This window comes from Lycorma delicatula, chromosome 5 (assembly GCF_047948215.1).
Source record: "Lycorma delicatula isolate Av1 chromosome 5, ASM4794821v1, whole genome shotgun sequence".
NCBI classification, from domain to species: domain Eukaryota; kingdom Metazoa; phylum Arthropoda; class Insecta; order Hemiptera; family Fulgoridae; genus Lycorma; species Lycorma delicatula.
Window position 1 is genome coordinate 79,608,769 of NC_134459.1, and position 19,189 is coordinate 79,627,957.

At 28.4% G+C, this 19,189-nt stretch overlaps 2 protein-coding genes across 3 annotated transcripts in view; one reads left to right on the top strand and one right to left on the bottom strand.

Annotated features, from left to right (window-relative positions):
- Tnks (tankyrase) overlaps window positions 1-12,295 on the bottom strand; it is a 75,599-nt gene extending 63,304 nt beyond the window's left edge. For both annotated transcript variants that reach the window (XM_075366436.1, XM_075366437.1), the window contains exons 1-2: window positions 11,885-12,295; window positions 869-1,093 (exon numbers count right to left, since the gene is read on the bottom strand). In XM_075366436.1, the coding sequence (XP_075222551.1) occupies window positions 869-1,093; window positions 11,885-12,080 (421 nt within the window). In that variant the 5' untranslated portion in view covers window positions 12,081-12,295. The remainder of the gene's footprint in view (window positions 1-868; window positions 1,094-11,884) is intronic.
- A 3,072-nt stretch (window positions 12,296-15,367) lies between these two features.
- Scsalpha1 (Succinyl-coenzyme A synthetase alpha subunit 1) overlaps window positions 15,368-19,189 on the top strand; it is a 34,116-nt gene continuing 30,294 nt past the window's right edge. Inside the window, exon 1 of the mRNA XM_075366438.1 lies at window positions 15,368-15,571. Within this exon, the coding sequence (XP_075222553.1) occupies window positions 15,535-15,571 (37 nt within the window). The 5' untranslated portion in view covers window positions 15,368-15,534. The remainder of the gene's footprint in view (window positions 15,572-19,189) is intronic.

The window sequence follows — 19,189 nt, forward strand, 5'->3', positions numbered from 1 at the left end:
AGTCAATAAATCCAAAAAATTAACAAAAATGAAATATAATTACAGATAAGCATTATTACTGTTTGAAACCACCAACATCACACATCCTTATATTGAAGATATTACATAAATTAATTACTTCCTTCACATATTATACCAGAGAAAACATAGTATGTGGCTTTTTGTAGCAAAAGACCACAATCTAAAAAGATTAGGGATGATATAGGAACACACAATGTTAATTTAAAAACCACAAAAGTCTAACCATAGACATTGATTAAAATACTTTTAAATAAAAACAGCATTTAATAATCACAGTTTTGTTACAAATTTGCTTACTTCTGCTATTGGGGAAGAAATTAAATAATAAAGTCATTTTAATATTTTAGATCTTGTTTGAAAAATATATTTGGTCAGTCATTTATTCTTTCTTTCTTGTTAAATTAACATCATAACTCACTCGTAAATATGCTCATACAGCATATATAGTAGCTTTACAGTACTAACATTTTATAACATGAAAATAAATTATTTTTCAAATTAATAGAAGTTTTTTCTCAATGCTAAAAAGAATTCTATTCCAAGACAGACAGCATTTTTAACATGAAAAATCTAAAAAAAGTGATGATATAGACCACTTTAAAATCATTTAAGTCGTAACTACTTAATTCATCATTTTGCACGATACTTAACATTATATGAACTAAAACAAATCTTATAATAAATTTACACATAAGGTATTCATTAAAATATTCATAAATACATAAGTGCAACTACATTTTAAAACAGAATTGGTAACTATCCATAATTAATTAATTAATTAAAAAATTGTGAAAAAGAATATAATAATTACATCATAATAATTTATTATATAATTTTACAACATTACCTATACAAACATCCACCTTTCCTTTGATTGCTGCTTCATGAAGTGGAGTATAATTCCAATTATCACGAGTATTTGGATTCGCACCAGCTTCTAACAGTAACCTAACAACATCGGCATGACCAAAAGAACAAGCATTGTGTAATGGATGAAGTCCACCATCATCACGAGCTTGAATCGATGCACCTTCGGATAATAGAAATTCTACGACATCTCTCCTACCATAACCTAAATTAAATAATAACTTTAATACAATATATAAAAGTATTTCTTTTAAAAATGTACTTGAAAATAAAACCAGCGTAATATAAGAAAAACTCTTTAAGACACTGATTAAATCAATGTAATTGGATTACGTTGACTCTACTACATTAAAGTACTAAACATCTCTTGATTAAATTCTATGAGTATTACCCATTATTCAGTGGTTTTATGTGCAATTTCAACAAAAATAAATAGGAAAATAACAGTAAAATACTTTATTTTTATGTAAAAATTAGTTGGTGTATTAAATTAAAATATATATGCATGGTACTTGATATATGTAGTGAATTAAATCCCTCAACTCATTAGATGTAAATACAATATTTTCAATAAATAAATAATATTATTTGTAAGTGACATTGAACTACAAAAAAAATATTGTTTAGTTGACAAATCTCATATTGGAGATCACACTATGAGAACAACAAATCTATGAACTGACAATAAAAAAAATTATTACAATATAAAATAGTACACTACATTTTCGAATCTCAAACATCTTTCTAATATCCTGGACTTAAGTTTTTATTTTTTAGAAATAAAAAAAATAACTCTCAATTATAAAAAGACAAGTTACATTACTAAATTATAAATTCTTTTATAAGAAAATTCTTGCATGAAATAATATCAGAATATAACACTACTTAAAATAGGTCCTAAAGTGTTACGATCAGACCAATCAATCGTAAGCTTACAAAATATTCCACCAGAAGACCAATGACTGATACAAAAGACAATGGGGATTTACACTAGACATAGTTTTGATTTTATGATAATAGTTGGCATATGAATATCCTACTTACTTTCTTAATAAAAACCTTTTTTTCTGAAATGAATTTCAGACCATTTACTAGTGAATACAGAAATAAATTTTAAATTTCAAAAAAATCAAATAAATACTGTCATTATTCCAGTATATACAGTGTGCAAAATCATGAAAGAAAACTAACAGAGTTACTACTGCTACAGTAGATGATGTAACATCATCTCTTTAATAAATACAACAAAATGTTTCATGGTAACAACAAAAAAATAAATGTCTAATTCAAATTAAAAAAAAAAAAACATATAACTCCCAGAAAATCAGCAAATATAATCTCGCAAATGCAGTCCCACAGCAAATTGAAAGTCCCTTTCCTCTAACCTTTCATTCTGATATCATTAATCTCTTCTTCATTAAACAGAAAACACAGAAATTGTCAAGTCAACCCCCTAAAATAGCCAGCAGTCCAATCACTTCTTTATTAGAGTTCTATGAGGTGATAAATCAGTTCTTGACAGTCCACAAGTTGTTTCTTATCAAATCTTTTCAGCTTTACTTAAGATATTCCCATTTTTTAAACCTAAATTTATGTTTAATTTTGAAAGTGAATATGGTCATTATTAATTTTCAGCTACTGGCCGGCCACCGAAGCAGGAGTGGTAGCATCTCAGCTTTTTATCCAAAGATCCCAGAATAAAATCTCAGTCAGGCGTGTCATTTTCACACACTAATAAGTTGTCAATTCATCTCATCATCTGAAGAAATACCTATCTCATCATCTGTCAAATCAAGAGATTTATATTCATGAAAAAGGTAGAAAATAAACAAAAAAAAAAACATTTTCAGCAAAAAGGTAAATATGAATGAAACAACCTAAATGATGTGAAGTGAGGTTAGGCTTTTTATTATTAGTAAAAAAGGATGTGGCAGTTTTCAATAAAAATGCTCTATATTAACTGAAGAGAGTAATATTTTACATATATACAAATTTAATTTTAGTACAATAAACTCCATAAGAATCTGAATCATCTTTGAACCTCAATAAAGTAATGACGAGTAGGAAGTTTTATAGAACTGGATGAGCACTTAACTATGTAGACAGCTAACTGAATTTACAAACACACAGATTCTATGCAAAGGTAATTAACTAAATACAAATACATATCAATAACATAAAGTCCTCCATAATAAACAAAACTAAATGTTATCAGCTATTTTATTAACAAAGTAAGAAAGTAAACATTTTTTTTTATAAATAATAAAATATATTTTCTTATAACTTTTTTTATTATAGAATGAAAGAAAAAATCTATTCCCAGCACATAAAATTATTATAATGAATAATTTGTAAAGGCACAGCAAATAACTGTAAAACGTTTTTTCCACCTGCTTCACGAAGCTGGATACGCATTAAAGCATCACACAGCTTCAGGAAGTGCCTTTGCCTCTAATCACGAGGGCGAGCAGCCAGGCTCGGCTATGCTGTTCCCAGCCACCCCACCTCCACAACTGGGTCTTGGTCTTTTGTGCCTGCCTCTAACAGGGGTAACCCCAAGGGGAACCCCTGCCGGGTCTCGGTCTTAATAGCTCAGAGGCTCGAGAGTCCCCGACTTTCATCGCCGCCGCCCACCAGGGCAGACAACTACTTCAGCAAACGCTCTCACCTCCTCGATTCCCTCTCTTTTTCTTTTAGTATCCCCAACACGAACATTGCAATAGTATGAAAATTCTCCTCACTTGCCAGCATGGTCTCTACTATGGACTCTACATTGATCGCCCCTGTGTTTGTGACACTCTCACCACTGCACCTCCCACCTTAGGCACTGGAGTACCACGTGCTCAGGTGTGTCAAAATCCCTATAATAAGGGCAGTTGTGAAATTCCGACCTCCTCCGGCTGTGCAAGTAGCTCCTAAAGACCCCCATGCTCTGTGTAAGCCAGAAGTTGGTCTCAGCAAACCTCCTCCTAACCCAGACCTCGATCTGGACTATCAGCAGATGTCCACCTGCCCTTGGTGGACACATCCCATCTGCATTGCCAATCGCGCATTAAAACAGCGTCTGCTTCCTTTCTTTATTTGGCATTATATCTTAGATCATGTTGTTTGGCTAGTTGCTGTAGAGGCAGAATTCCCACCACAACCATTAAACCATTACCACCTTTATTAATACAGAGGCGTATGTCGAGATGGTCATGAGAGCAATACGCCTCTCCGCCTCCTCAAATAGTCGTCTGTTGCGCTTTACTTCTAAGACTCCATCCCACACAGGAACCCCATACAATAACAGTGAGTTCAGTACATGAACATATAATCTTCTTTTGGATGCCCAGGGTACTCCAATGTTAGCAAGTAGTCTAGTGAGCTTCTTCACAAACAGTCCAGCTTTATCCCCTGTCTCATGAACGTGGGGCATGAATTTCCTACTGCGGTCCAACCAAACACCCAAATACTTGACAGTGTTCCATGGTTGGACCGGCTCACCCTCTATGCATATTGTTATGGGTTCCAGCACTCATCATTCCAACATACTGATAAATGTTGTCTTTTCCTGCAATAATCGCAGACCTCTGTCTCGCATCCACTCTCCAACAGTAGTTATTGCAGTATTAGCTGCCTCAGCAACTGCTTTCTCCGTCCTTGCTACCAAAATGAGGGCGAGGTCATCTGCATAAGCAACTGAAGTCACACGGTCCAGATAACACAGCTTTAGAACCCCATCATACACCATGTTCCACAGCAGGAAACCCAGGACTGACCCCTGGGGTACCCCGCATGTGGAACGAAATCACAGCTCTGAACTTCCAAGTTTATAGATGAGGTTCCTTTCATCCAAGTAGCTTTGGACTATTCTTGCTTTGTACAATATATTATTCAAAAATAAAATCACATAATGAAAAGCAACTGAAAGAATGCATTGCATTGTCTCCCTGACAATTACATATAACTACAAATAAAAAAGCTGTTTCAACTAATATCTAAAATTTTTATATAAACCTTCAAGGTTAATGTATATTATTAAAGAATATTAATACTTACAGTAAACAAAAACAGAAAGGACAAAGAACTTGTATAATTATAAAACTCTGTGTTTCACTTTTCCAAAAGCCAGTGTCAGTTGATAGCATTAATTAATTTTTTAAATGTTTAAATATTTGTGTAATACATGTATAGCACACATACATTTTATTTTAACTTCTTTAAACTAACTAATATTAAATAAGTACTTTTTGAAAGACTAAGTCAGTACTGTTTTATAATTACAAAGGAAAAATCTTATATATATATATATATATATAAAACATTTTTTTACTGGATGTAATTTGTGGCATTCTTTCTTATACCAAGGAACTACTTAAATGAACATGTATTTCACTCTTTTTGATTTTGAGTGGTGGGGGAAAACTCAAAAATTTCAAATGAAATCAATGATCATTTGATAATTAATTTTAAAGAGCTCAATGAGACAAGAAAAATGATAAAATTAAAAATAGATTCTGATTGCCCAATCCAAAATGGCGACCAATAATGTATTTGTTTCAGATACTTCAGTTGAATGTTCTCCTTTAATTTTTTTGCTATTTGAGGTATCCTGATTCTCTCTTTGGAAATCTTCTCCGAAAAGAGAAGCTAACTCAGTAAGCTCCAATTTAGAGTATTTGCATTTCATGTGTGGCAGGGAGTAGTGATGGCTCAGAAATTTTAAATGACATATGGTCATGAGACACGTTTTAAAGGTCTTTGAGAGACAAGCAAAACAGTATTAAAAAAATTTAATTTTGACTATTTAAACTAAAATGACAATCACATGTCATTAATTAATTAAAAATTGAAAAATTAATTATTAAAACTTTTCAAATACTTCTTTTAATTAAACTTAATCTTGAAGAATTTTATATAATTTAAGTGAATAATACTTTGCAATTTAATTACTTTTTTCATGACTAATTAATTATATCTTTTATTTTAAAAAAGTCCTACAATTTCATGCATTAAAAATAGTGCCTAATAAAATTAATTCAGTTAAAAAATGTTATTGCTTCTCACCTCATATTAAATGTTCAAACTGTTTTCCCTGATCCTCCATGCAGTAAGTAATACAGATGCTGCTCAAAAGCTTCTCTTAACTGTGAAAAGTTTCTGGTGAAATCTTCCTACATTCTACCTCAATGCGTAAACCTTAATTTTCAAGTTGGCTGTGAGCTATAAATGGTTGATTATAAATGCCCTCATAGCAAGAAATCAAGGGGATTCTGGTCAGGTGGCCTTGCTCATTCAGTACTAACATGTTGACCTATCCAACAATTTGGAAACTGCTGGTTCAATGTATTTCTCAGTTGTGAGCAAAGTGCAGAGGCACAACATTGAACTGGAAAACACGAATAAAAGATGTCTGTTTGGTCTACAGGCTATCTCAATCAAACTATTGAGAACTGGAATTATCTGCTCTAGCATAGTACATATCACCATCTAAGTTACCATTAATGACAAAGGCCCAAGAAGTGTGTCTCTATTATTCCACCCATACATTTTAACCATTCTGGATGCTGGGTATGACTTTCATAATAACAGTAGGAGTTTTCTTGGGACCAGTACCTATTATTATGTTTCTTAACAAGCCCCATAAATGAAGCTTTGTCATTGAACAATATGTTGAAGCAGGAAATAGTTCTTGCCGTTAGTTTCCGAGTCAAAATTTCACTAAATTCAACCGTCTTACCAAAATCATCTTCAATAAGTTCTTGTACAAATTTAAATCTTTTGTTTGGTATTTATGTTTTTTCATACTTTTTGCACTGACCTCCTAAATAAATTATTATTTTGTGCAATCATTTTGATAAAAAGTTATTCCTTTTTCAATAACTTCATCTTTACTGCATCAACCAGGCTTTCTATCATGCAAAAGCTACCAGTGCATTAACATTTTTTATTTAATTTGTGACTGATCCTGGAAATTCTATGATTAGGATGTCACTATTAGTTGTTCCTTTGTATGCTTTTATTTTTCCAAATAAAAATACTATTTCAACATTTTCTTGAATTGAAATAACAGAGATTTTATTTTTTAGATTATGGTTTTTTAATTAAGTTAAAAAACAAAACCAGGTCAGGTTAAACTTTTTTATCTAAATTAATTTTTTTTTTAATTTTGATTTAATCTTTTTTACATTTTTTAAATTTTTTTACCTTTGTAATTTAAAACTTTTTAAGCTTGGTAATAAAAAAAAGTACAAAACTTCATTCAAAAATAATACTAATGCAGTTACACTTAAACATCTGTTAGCTACTTATCATAAAATCAACAATGAATATCAATTTTGAAAAATTTAACTTACCTTTGTTCAATTGTTGATCAGCTATTGACATTGCCAACTTATGAAATAAAAATTACTTTCTTAATTTAATGTTGAAAAATGAGTAAATTAATATTATTTAATTACTTTTACATTCAAAACTGTAAGTTGAATAAAGAGGAATTTCAAAATTTTAATAATTTCTTTTCAATTTTTAATTAGTGAGATGACATTTGTGGTCGCCATTTTGGTTTAAATAATTAGAATTTCATTTTTTTTAATCATTTTTCTTGCCTCACAAAGACCTTTAAAACAAGGTATTATATGACCATATGTCCCATTTAAAATCTTTGAGTCATCCTCTACCCCCTGCCACTCCCTTAAGGGGCAAATATTCTAAATTGAAGCTTACTGAGTTAGCATCTCTTATTGAAGAAGATTTCCAAAGAGAGAATTAGGATACCTCAAATAACAAAAAAATTAAAGGGGAGCACACAAACATAGTTTTAGCAACCTGAAATAGACATATTGTTGGTCGCCATTTTGGATTGGGGATCATCCACAGTGACTAACATGTATTATTTGGGTTTTACTCATACATAAAAATAAAAAAACATAGGAAGATCAAAAAGTTTCAATCAGAGACTGTTAATCAGAGCCTGAAAAGTGGTTAGAGAAGCATAATTGTAGTTCAGTAATGATATGCAGTTTCAATAATGATGAATAAAAGCATGCAATAAAAGCATCTTAAGTTTGAGAAAAAGGAAAGTAAGATCAAGCTGCAGAAGTTTTATAGATATTTAGAAGGTTGCTCTAGATTACACAGGATTCCAAAAAAATTTTCCAGGAAGAATTTAGTGTCGAACCATTAAATGAATATGTCAGAGAATATAAGAAACACAAGTAGTTAGAAAGGATGCAATCAGACTGTATTTCAAAAAAAAAATCTAATACAAACTGCAAGGAATCAAGAGACTGATCATGTAAAAAAGGAATGGATGGATGCAAATTGACAACTGAAACAGGATAAATATAAAACTTTAATGAAAAGAATTTTCAAACAATACATGATTCCATCTATATAAAACTTATCTCTAAGACGTTACATAAGTTGAACACCCACACAATTCAATAAAAGCTAAAATATCTTGCTAAAAAAAATAATATTTAGGTAGTTACATTATTGAACTTACAATTGTATACTTTTAAAAAAAAGTTATTTCAAATTAAAATGATTATTACAATAATCTGATTTCACAATCTGTAGTTTTCTCTAAAAATTTGTTAGTAGCAATACCCTTAAAAATAAACTGGCAAAATATTTATAATTTTGTAAGTTTGTTTTGTTTGTATACAACATCCACCTGTGGATGTTGGATGTGGATTCCATAGAATGGATCTATTTGTTCTTTTGACACTAAATTAAATAAAACATAAATTTTGGTATTATTGTAAAATGGAATACTTAAGTAAATAAATGATTTCAAATAATTATACAACATTAATTCTTACTTTTACAGACATAAAAAGTCACAAATCCCTTTTTAGGAAAACTGTTTTCACCAAGTTTACCTTCTCAAAGATGAAATAACTTTAAAATTTAATGTTAATTAATGCCAGGACACCAAAGTATTAAATGTAGAAGGTAATATTAATCCCAGATTGCGGAAAATATTTCTTTCTACAATAAGTAAGACAACTACCAAAACAAAATGGGTTAAATCATAAAACCTTAAAAACAAATTTCATAATACTTTTTTCAACATGAGATGTCATGGGTGTCATATGATTAAAATTAAAGAACATGGGAAATTTTCTACAATTTTAATGATACAAATTTTTTATTAAAGCATGAAATAAAACAAAAATAACTGCTTTTGAAAAGGTTTTCTAATAAAGGTGTTTACTTTTATACACTCTTTCAGTAATTGATGAGTTCACATCATGATCAACATATCAGTAATTCTTGAGGAGTGGGGAGAAAATTTACTTTTTTTATAAACATGTAACAAAAATACAGATTACATAGAATATCAGATTTGTTAAATTTATAAATTTTTCTTTAATTTGGTTTCTTTTTGGTTGCTGTAAAACAAAAAATGACTGATACAATGTCTTGAAATGACATCGTTTTTGCCCTGTTTGAAAAACCAAAGAATGCTATATTTTCAAAGACTCCAATGTAAAATAACAATAAATAAGATAAAAATTCTCAAAAAATTCATATTCATAAAAAATACTCATTTATACATTTTTTAATAAGTTATCAAAAAGTATTTAGTAATAATTTAGTAATAATAGCTAGTTAAATAATTTTTTAAGATGTATAGAAATTACATAGACATTTTTCATACTTTCTTTTTAATTAATTTTAAGCAAAAAGGGAAGAAAGCTTGCATGAAGATAAAATAAATGATTCACTCTTAAAGCTCAAATTTACTTAAAAATTAATAATTATTAATAACTTATTTTTTAAACCCAATTTATTTTTATTTTTTTTTAAAGTACCTTTTACCATTTTAAATCAGATTTTACAATCTACATCAGAGCAATTGCTACTTCTCCCAAAGGAGGAAAATCAGAAAAGGTACAGAGTAAACATTATTCTAAGAAACCTTTTTTGTTTTAATATTTACTTTAAAACTGGTAAATTTTTGTAAAACAAATATTTTTACTATAAAATTATTTACTATACAAACCTTACAGGAATGAAAAATCTATAAATATTTACACTAGGTACATTTTCATCAAAATATCTAATAAGTTCTTAACTGGTTGAATAATATGTAGTCGGCAAATTCTTCTCCACCGAGTACTCTTTTGTTTATTTCAAAAGCAAATATGACAATACACAATAATACAACATTCTAGAATTTACAAAAGTCCATTATCAATTCCATGCAGGCAGGTTACTACTGACAAATACCAAATCAACTGATTTAACCTTTATAGTTAGAAAATCAATACTCCATTCTTATAGTTAATTATCAGCACAAAATATCAAAATCAAAACATTAATAAAATTATACTAACTCTGACATTGTTTCCTTAATGAGTAACTTATAGAATTATGTTGAAATGTAAAATAAAATAAGACAACCAATTTGTTTTTGTTTAGCTGAATAAGTAGACCAGTAACATATTTCTTTCATACACTAAGGTTGCAATGCTGAGCTGAAAACCATAACCACAAACATTTCTCAGTACTATGATTAAATGATCTCACCAATGATTTGAATACAGATGTTACAAGTTTACATGTTTAACATAGGAGAGGTTATGATGGTTTTATAAGAACTTCGGAAATCTGTCAAATGAAAATAAACAAATTTTAAATCCAACTACTGTTTTATGTATTTCCCTCCATCTTTATTGTAACTTAGAAATACAGTCTTGGGACAACTGGTTATAAAGATCTACAAAATATTTACTAGACACAATTTATAAGAAACTGTTAGACAAAAAAAAAAAAATACCTTCTCAAATTGTACCTTATTCAACTTGGTTTTTTAACATGATTTACATTTTTTTAATAAAAAAAATATGTGGAAGTTTTATAGTGTAATGATCTACATATCTCAAACTAAAAATGTTGAGTATTTCTAAATACTACATGAATAGATGGTGGAACAGTGTTAAATATGTCAGGATCTCATCCTTTTGAGTCAGCTCGTAACTCCCAAAGAATAATGTTCAATTATGTAAATTTTGGGGTCATCAGTTGCTAAACTGACTTCATTCTATCCTCCATTTCTTTCTGTTTTTTACCATCAATGAATTGTTTACTAAATCCTATACCTCCTCAGTTATGTTTTATACATTCAACAATTTTTTACTGTTTTAAGTACTAGCATCTAAACATCCCTTTATTAATTAATAAATATCATTATATGACCCACCAACTTAATTATTATCTACAAAAATTCTTTCTCTAATCAGATTATTATTCAAATGAATATCACTAACTATTCACATGAGGATGTTGAAAATCAAATGATTTTCTACATCCTCTTCCAATACTAGGTTCTATATTTAATTCTCTCTATTCTTTCTCTTTCCTACAATCCATGTTCTGTATTCCTCAATATGACATTTTGAAAGATGTTTTCCAATTAAATTAATTTGCTCACTACTAAATACAAGAAAAAGAGGGGGAAATTTATGATATACTACAAATGAACACATATATTGAATTATACATAACTTCTCACAATAAAAAGATATGTACCTAGAGTTTATCATCTTTAAGATAAATCAGTAACACTGGATAAATTATAAAAAAATGTAAATAATCATGTTCATTTATTACAACCGAATAAGACTTTATAAATAGGCAGGTAGTAGTCTAAAAAAAAACAATAGAACAATGAACTAATCTAACTACAAATTCAAAGAAAAATAAAAAGTATGTGTAGAAAAGCCCACTTGTAACTAAAATGTAGACTTAAATAACTCTATTTTTTGATTACGTAATGTTAATTACACTTCGCATAAATACACAAAAACATAACCAAATATCAGGAAAGGATATGTCAAATAGAATATCATAATTTTCTCTCATCACTCATAAAAACTTTTAGACGAATAACTTAAAAAAAATAATAAATAACAAAAGGAAAACATCCACAATTTCTCAAGTTTATTAATTAATTTCAGTTTCAAAATAAATTGCAAAATAGCCCGTTTCTGAAACCACTCACCTGCTGCAAAATGTAATGGAGTTGATTTTCTACCAGCAGTATCCCTAGCGTTAACCGTTTGAGAATTCACTAATTTTTTCACTCTGTTTATATCACCAATCTTACAGGCCTCAAATAAATCTCTTAAAGGATCAGTAACTAAACTCTGTGAAAGAGATTCATTGGAAACTGAATAACCAGGCCTTCGAGTAGCCATGTTTTATTATTAATTTTCTGCATCTCCCCAACAAACCTAATGTCTTTCTCCAGTATTTGACTTTTACTTCGATCTATTGAGAAGAAATAACACACCATCTGACACCTAAAAGTTCGATTACACAGTCAGCTAAACGGTTATGTTATTCTTACTCACGCAGCACAAGCAAACGTACAGTTCACTTCAGCTGCTCTACGCTCCGATACAGAGCACAAAAGTTGAGTACTACCGGAAGCGACTCCCCGCCAATCAGAAACTTTCTCACATTAACCGCTCTAGTTGAAACATTTAATTAGTAAATATATATTAAATCTCATTTTGAAATAACAGACTTAAGAGTTTATTGAAATTTTTATGTAAGGAATATTTTACTTGTTGAATAATTACTTTATTCGTATCTAAAACAATGAAATATGTAATAGTAACGATTAAGGAAACCACTTTTAGTATTACTATGTTGTATTTCTATGTTCACATGTTTTTGAAAAATTTTTCATAGTCTGTTCTACAGGTTCTTTTTAAATATCCTGTGAGTCAGTAGTGCCACATATATCCTATGACAGTCATTTTCTTGTTTTCTCATGATGTCTAAATGCTTCCATTAAGTAACGACTGCCAAGGGCATTTGGTAGGTGTCATTGAATGTGAATGAGAAGAATATATTATGATCTCAATAGATGAAGAATTACGAGTCAGTATGAAAAATAAATATTATGCAAAAATTTTTGAAAGAGGATAGCAGCTCTTTAAGGAGTTTTAAGACATGAAATAACTGTTGATTTATACAGTATCAGCATCATTGGCTTGAAACTTTGTGGACCAGGCTTTGAGGATTGTGTGATTAAAAACAATAAAAAATTACTCCTGCTATATTCCAAGGAAAGTATTCTTCAGAATAGAATAGTAGTAGATCTCAGGGAGGAGGGCTAATTATGAGGAGGTCAACAAAAATAATAAGAAATCATTGTATTCTTTAAACTAAAACATGGATAAATTATTATAGCGGACGGTGTATAGCTGTGTACATTGCGTGTTAGAGAGATAGACTGAAAGGACGGGTGGAACAGTTAGATAGTCATTCCTTTACCAAAACATCTCATATAGCTCCATATACTTACATAGTATGCAGTACATTGTCAGAGTTAGTATAAGATATTTTCAGGATAGTTAATAGTGCAGTAAGACAGCCGTCAGCATATGTGCACAGCAATACACCATGAGTATAGAATATAGATAACTCATAGAGTATAGATAAATTCAAAGCCTAAACCAGTGACAACTCTGCTGGACCGTATGAACACTTTTTCAGCAGAAGATATAGAAATAAAAAGAATATTTGGCAAAATAAATTATTAAATAAACATTTGAAATAAGGTAATAATTTGACAATAATGGATAATGGGACTGGTATGCTGTAGTACAAAGTAAAATAACTGGGGAGTATAGAAGCTAACTCAGAAAGAAGATATAGGAACTAGACTATCAGAATTTTATAAGCACATGTGAAATTAGAATATAAAAGTAATTAGGAAATAATAGAGGATTTAATGCTTGAGTATTTGGAACAAAATTATTAACTATAAAGATTGTCAGGCACACTGATTCTGAACATAATTTAATAATAATAGAATGTGGGTTGATGTTTAAGCAACAAAGAAAAACAATAAGAATGAAGAGATAATTTGTAGATAAACTAAAAGACTTATGAAATTTAGACATCCACATGGAAAACCAGTGTTAAGTAAATAAGAAAATGTAATAAATAGAAAGTGTATATCTTGTAGTTGTGTAAATAATGAACTAATTGTTAGAAGAAAAACAAGAAAATAATTATTGACAGATCTAACTCTATACTAAATCTAAATTTGGTATAATTCTGAAAAATTTAAGAAGAATTATCAGTGAACAAACAGGGATTATATTACATCTAAAAACTACCATCTTGCAAATTTTATTAATCTAGAGATATATTCTCATAGTTCAATAAAATCATTACTTTTTATCATTTCAAAGAAAGTAGCAGATAAGTGTGAGAACTACCACAAAATTTAGTACCTTATGGCTTCCAAATTACCAACTAAAATAATTCATAGAAGGATAAAATGAGGGATATTAGGTCTACTAAACCAATATCAGTTAGAGTTTAGAAAAGAATGACAGCACAGAAAGGCAAATTAGAAATCTATAGCTATCAATATACCATTTGTAGATCTTGAACAGCATTTGGTAATGTAAAATAGAATAAAATATTTATTTTTATAATTTTATAATAAACAGGATTAGAACAAAATGAAAGAACATTTGTAATTTGTACAAGAATCAATATCAATAACTATAATATCGCTATTGACTCTTATAACTTGTTTATTTATTAGAGTAGAAAATATGGAAAAAGAAAGAAGCAAAATAGCTATATAATCTACCTCTTCTTAATTTGTACATGTAATTGTAACATTTCTTTCTTTATATTTTAATCTTTTATATTCATTGACCAATTCTGATATAACTTATTGTTGGGTTTTGGGACTATTTTTTCTTTCTCCTTTAGAGAATCCATAGACAAATCCATTGATTTGTAATGGATTCTCTTTTGTAATGACTTCTATACCTCAACATACATTTTCATTTATTCATATTTTAACTTATATCAGTCTCTTTTAGTTATTATTTTGCAGAGTTGGACAAATCACATTATACTCATGGTATTGACAAGTTGGAAAATTATTGGTATATATGTATTGAATTGCAAGAGACTATGTTGAAAAAAAAATACAACTTTGTAAAATTTTTTCTTTACTTTGTCAAAATGAAAACTTTCTGAACATCCCTCCTATGCCTTCTCACCTCCTTCTTCACTTCTGGATCCATATTCCTGAGGTTTCACTTTTCATATTTCTTCTATATAATGTGTTTTTCTTCCCTATCCTTGAACTTTGATAAAAATACGTATTTTGCAGTAATATTACTTTTTAATTATATTTCAATATATTCGTGTAGTTTACACATGTGTAGTCTGGTATGTGGGCATGGATATATGCCTCACTACAAAAAAAACTCTTGTATTATAAAGCCTTATACGTTCGTAACACGCGCTAATTATTTCAGATGTTTGGAATTAAAACAAAAAAATTGTTTACAAACTAAAAGATTGTAATTCAATTTAAAATAATCAATTAATCGGTTAGAATAGATAAGATGTTTAATTTTTTAAACTTTTTTTTCTGATATAAGTAGAACTACTAATCAAGTATTTCTATTATAATCTGATTTTTATACAGATGGCTGTACAACATAGGTTAAATTGTTGGTCCGAAGGTTCCACTGTTCATCTGTGCGATTTAATTGAAATCTGTTAGATTATTTTTAGAATTCGTAAGTCTCACGGGCGCATGTTAGAGGTCGAAGTATTATAACGTGTATATAATTCTTCAAATTATTTAGTTTTAATCAAAAAATGTCTGCTACTACCAGAGTCTTTTCTAGATTTACAGGTATTACCTTTTTTTCGTAATTTTGCACTAATTGCGGTAGTTTTCTTTTCTGCCCGATTTTTTTTTTTTTTTAATTGATTTATCCTGTATTGTAACTGATAACAGTAGAAATGTGTGATATGTGATTCCAAGTAAATTTATGGGAATATGTTGTTTCTTAACCTTTACTGATAATTTTACTTATTTGAATTTTGTTAAACCATAAAAAGTTTAATTTAAATTTTGACAGGTAAAGTATAAAAAGTACTTATCAAAATGCATTTTTTAAATATCGGTGACAAATCCGATCAAAGTACTTAATATTCATTGTTGGAATTCTAACCTCTGAATCAAACAGAAAATATAATAGTTTAGATGTAGGAATTTCCATTTAATCATTTCTGAAAAAGTCTTTTAAAATCCTTATTCTTGGTTCTATAATACTGAAATTTAAAATTGTTTAGGTGGAAATTTCATTGATTAAATGCATCTTTTCTTTTCTTTATTATTTTGTTAATGTCAACAAGGTCTAATAAGTTCTCATTTATTTTTTTTTTATTCAGCGACACATATCAGATAGACTTAAGACACATATTTAATTGTAAATTTTGGTACTTACGTATTAACGCCACCGCAGCTACAGCTTTATTTAAAAACAAAGCATTCAATTGGATTTTGGTGGAAAATGGGCCGATATTGAGTTTAACATAGATTCAAAATAGTCTCTTTATTAATTTTAATAAATTGTTATTTATATTTATTTATTTTATAAATATAATTTAACCAAACTTAACCTACGCTTGCTTCACTCGCTAACCTTGACTAATTAACAGGAGTGTTTTGATTATTTAAATAACAAATAATTGCAATAATTACTGAATTTATTAAATAAATACTCAAAAAATTATGGTGTTAATTAGTCAAGGTTAGCGAGCATAGGTTAAGTTTGGTTAAATTATATTTATAAAATAAATAAATATAAATAACCTTTTGTTAAAATTAATAAAGAGACTGGTTCATTTTCCACCGAAATTCGAATGACTACTTTGTTTTTAAATAAAGCTGTAGCTGCGGTGGCGTTAATACGTAAGTACCTAAATTTTTTGTTGATAAATTTAGAGAACTAGTTTGGAAGTAATTTTTGTCAGATGATACCGTATCATTTTTTTGTGATGGTTTTATTGTGATAAATATAAATATACTAAGATACTTATTAGGCTTCAGGTTTGGTATTCAAACCTTCTGTAAAGTAACTACATTTTGTATCACTTTGTTTTTTATATCCACACTTATTTTTTTTATCAGTTTTTGTAACATGATTGAAATGAAATAAATTCACCTTTTGCTAAAAATCAATTTATTTTAACTGATAAAATTTTGTTAAACATGGCCTGTTTCTATTAGTACATAATTATAGTTAATATTCAAAAAACCACTTACCAACAATTGAATTTGACATGCTTTTTCAGAATTAAATTCCTTTTTCAGGAATTCTCATATTCTTCCTATTTATAACATTAATTAAAACTTCACATGTAAATTGTAAGAAAATTGTGATGTTTGCGTAAAAACATAACAGTTGATCGTCATATGTTTTAAAATTATGTCATCGTAAATGTCTGTTAATTTGGTGGTTTCAACTGTTAACAGTTGAAAACATATAATGACAAACTGTTATGTTTTTATGAAAATATTTTGACGATTAAATAATTAATGATTTTCTTACAATAATACAGTGAAGTTTTAATTAATGTTATAAATAGGACAAATATGAGAGTTACTGAAGATTGAATTTAATTCCAAAAATGCTTGAACACGACAAATTCAATTGTTGGCAAGCAATATTTTTTTTTTAATTATAACTTATTTAAGTGGTCTATTATTTTTTTCATGTAACTTTTACTTATAGTCGCATCAACAATTAGTCATTGGTGACTTAAATATAACTATATAGTCATAAATAATAAACAATAAACACCTAAAAAAGAAGAAATAAACACAAACTAGAACAAGAATAATAAATATTAAAACATCACCACTAGTCATTTTACACTGCATATAGTATTCCATAAGGAAACTAGTGACATCTATACAAAATTGCCTGGTAGGTAATATGACAGTATTAGATGTAAAAATGTGTTTATTATAGAAAATGTATAATCGGATGAAAATCTATAACATAATCCAATTTAATGTTACAGCCAGTGTTATAGTAAGTTTATAAAACTTACTATAAGTAAGTTATAACTTATAGTAAGTTGAAATCGGTTTATGAAGTTCAGTTGCATAAATTTTATTTTAAAAGATAATGTAGATATAACTATTTTAATACTTCATACAAAACTGCACATGTATCTGAGGAGTTATCCAACTTAACTTTCATTAAAATTCAAATCTTATTGTGTATAATAGTTTTGGTATTATAGAATTCTTCGTCAAGTTTAAACAAAGTAGGTTTAAACATTTTTGTCATCAAATGTTAGTTTTATTTAAGGCATCTGTTATTTTTATTTATTATGCTATTGATATTTTATGTAGTTTGCAAATTAATCTGAACACTAAAAATTATTTCTTTGTGGTGCTTTCAATGCTTGATCACGTGCATATTCTATATTCTTGTAGTAATGTGAGAACTTAAGTTATTTATTTATGTGAGTAATGTATTGTTTATTTATTTAGTAACTGGCATGTATTTAAAAATTATTTCTATTCCACCATTTGTGTTTTGTTACAAAATGGCTTCTGTACCATGTGTAATGCATACAAAATAATAGATGTAACTTCAATAAAATGTTCCAGAATTGCTTCTCTTCAGTAATAGAATAAAATAAGAATGTTAGTATGATCTTTGCTTAAATATATTATAAGAGTGTTATTAAAAATAGCTTGAAAAAAATGGCTATTTATTTATGTATACTTGGTGTGCAGTATTTGTTCTTGAATATAAAGTAATTTTGTTTATAACTCGTGTATATGTTTATTATTTTGAGTTACTTTTTTCTGAAACTTTGTTTTTTATATAGTCATGTTTTTAATAGTGAAATGTGAATAAACAGAATTTCATGGTTCAAAAAACATATAAACAAATCTATTGAAGCAGGAATTAAATATAAATAATTCAGCACTGTAAGTTTGAAAGTACACTGCTTAATTATATACATAGTTTTGAAACCATGTCTGAAGTGATCTAATAGTAAAACAATGCAGTATAAATTTGTATGCTATCTGCACATTTTTATTAAAGTAATCCTTAAGAAACAGTACATTTTTCTTTATCATTCCATTTTCTTTATTCATTATTTAAAGTTAGAAAATATTAAAATGAAGCATTATGAAAATTTTTAAAACAAGGTTAATCGATTAACCCAATGGAGCATAAACTAACCTTTTTGTAAACATTTCTTCTTTTTAATTTCTACAAAATTTTTCACACTGTACAATTTTCTTAAGTATTGTAATCACAGAAAAAAATTATGGTTATAGGTGTTTAATTATAAAATTTATTTGCATATAAACTAATTGTATTTTATGAGATCATGTGCAACCACTTCCATATAAGGTATATAATGATCGTGATGTTTGTTAAAAGTAATATTTCTATTTTATTTGCTTATTTAAGTATAGTTTTTATTCATCAAT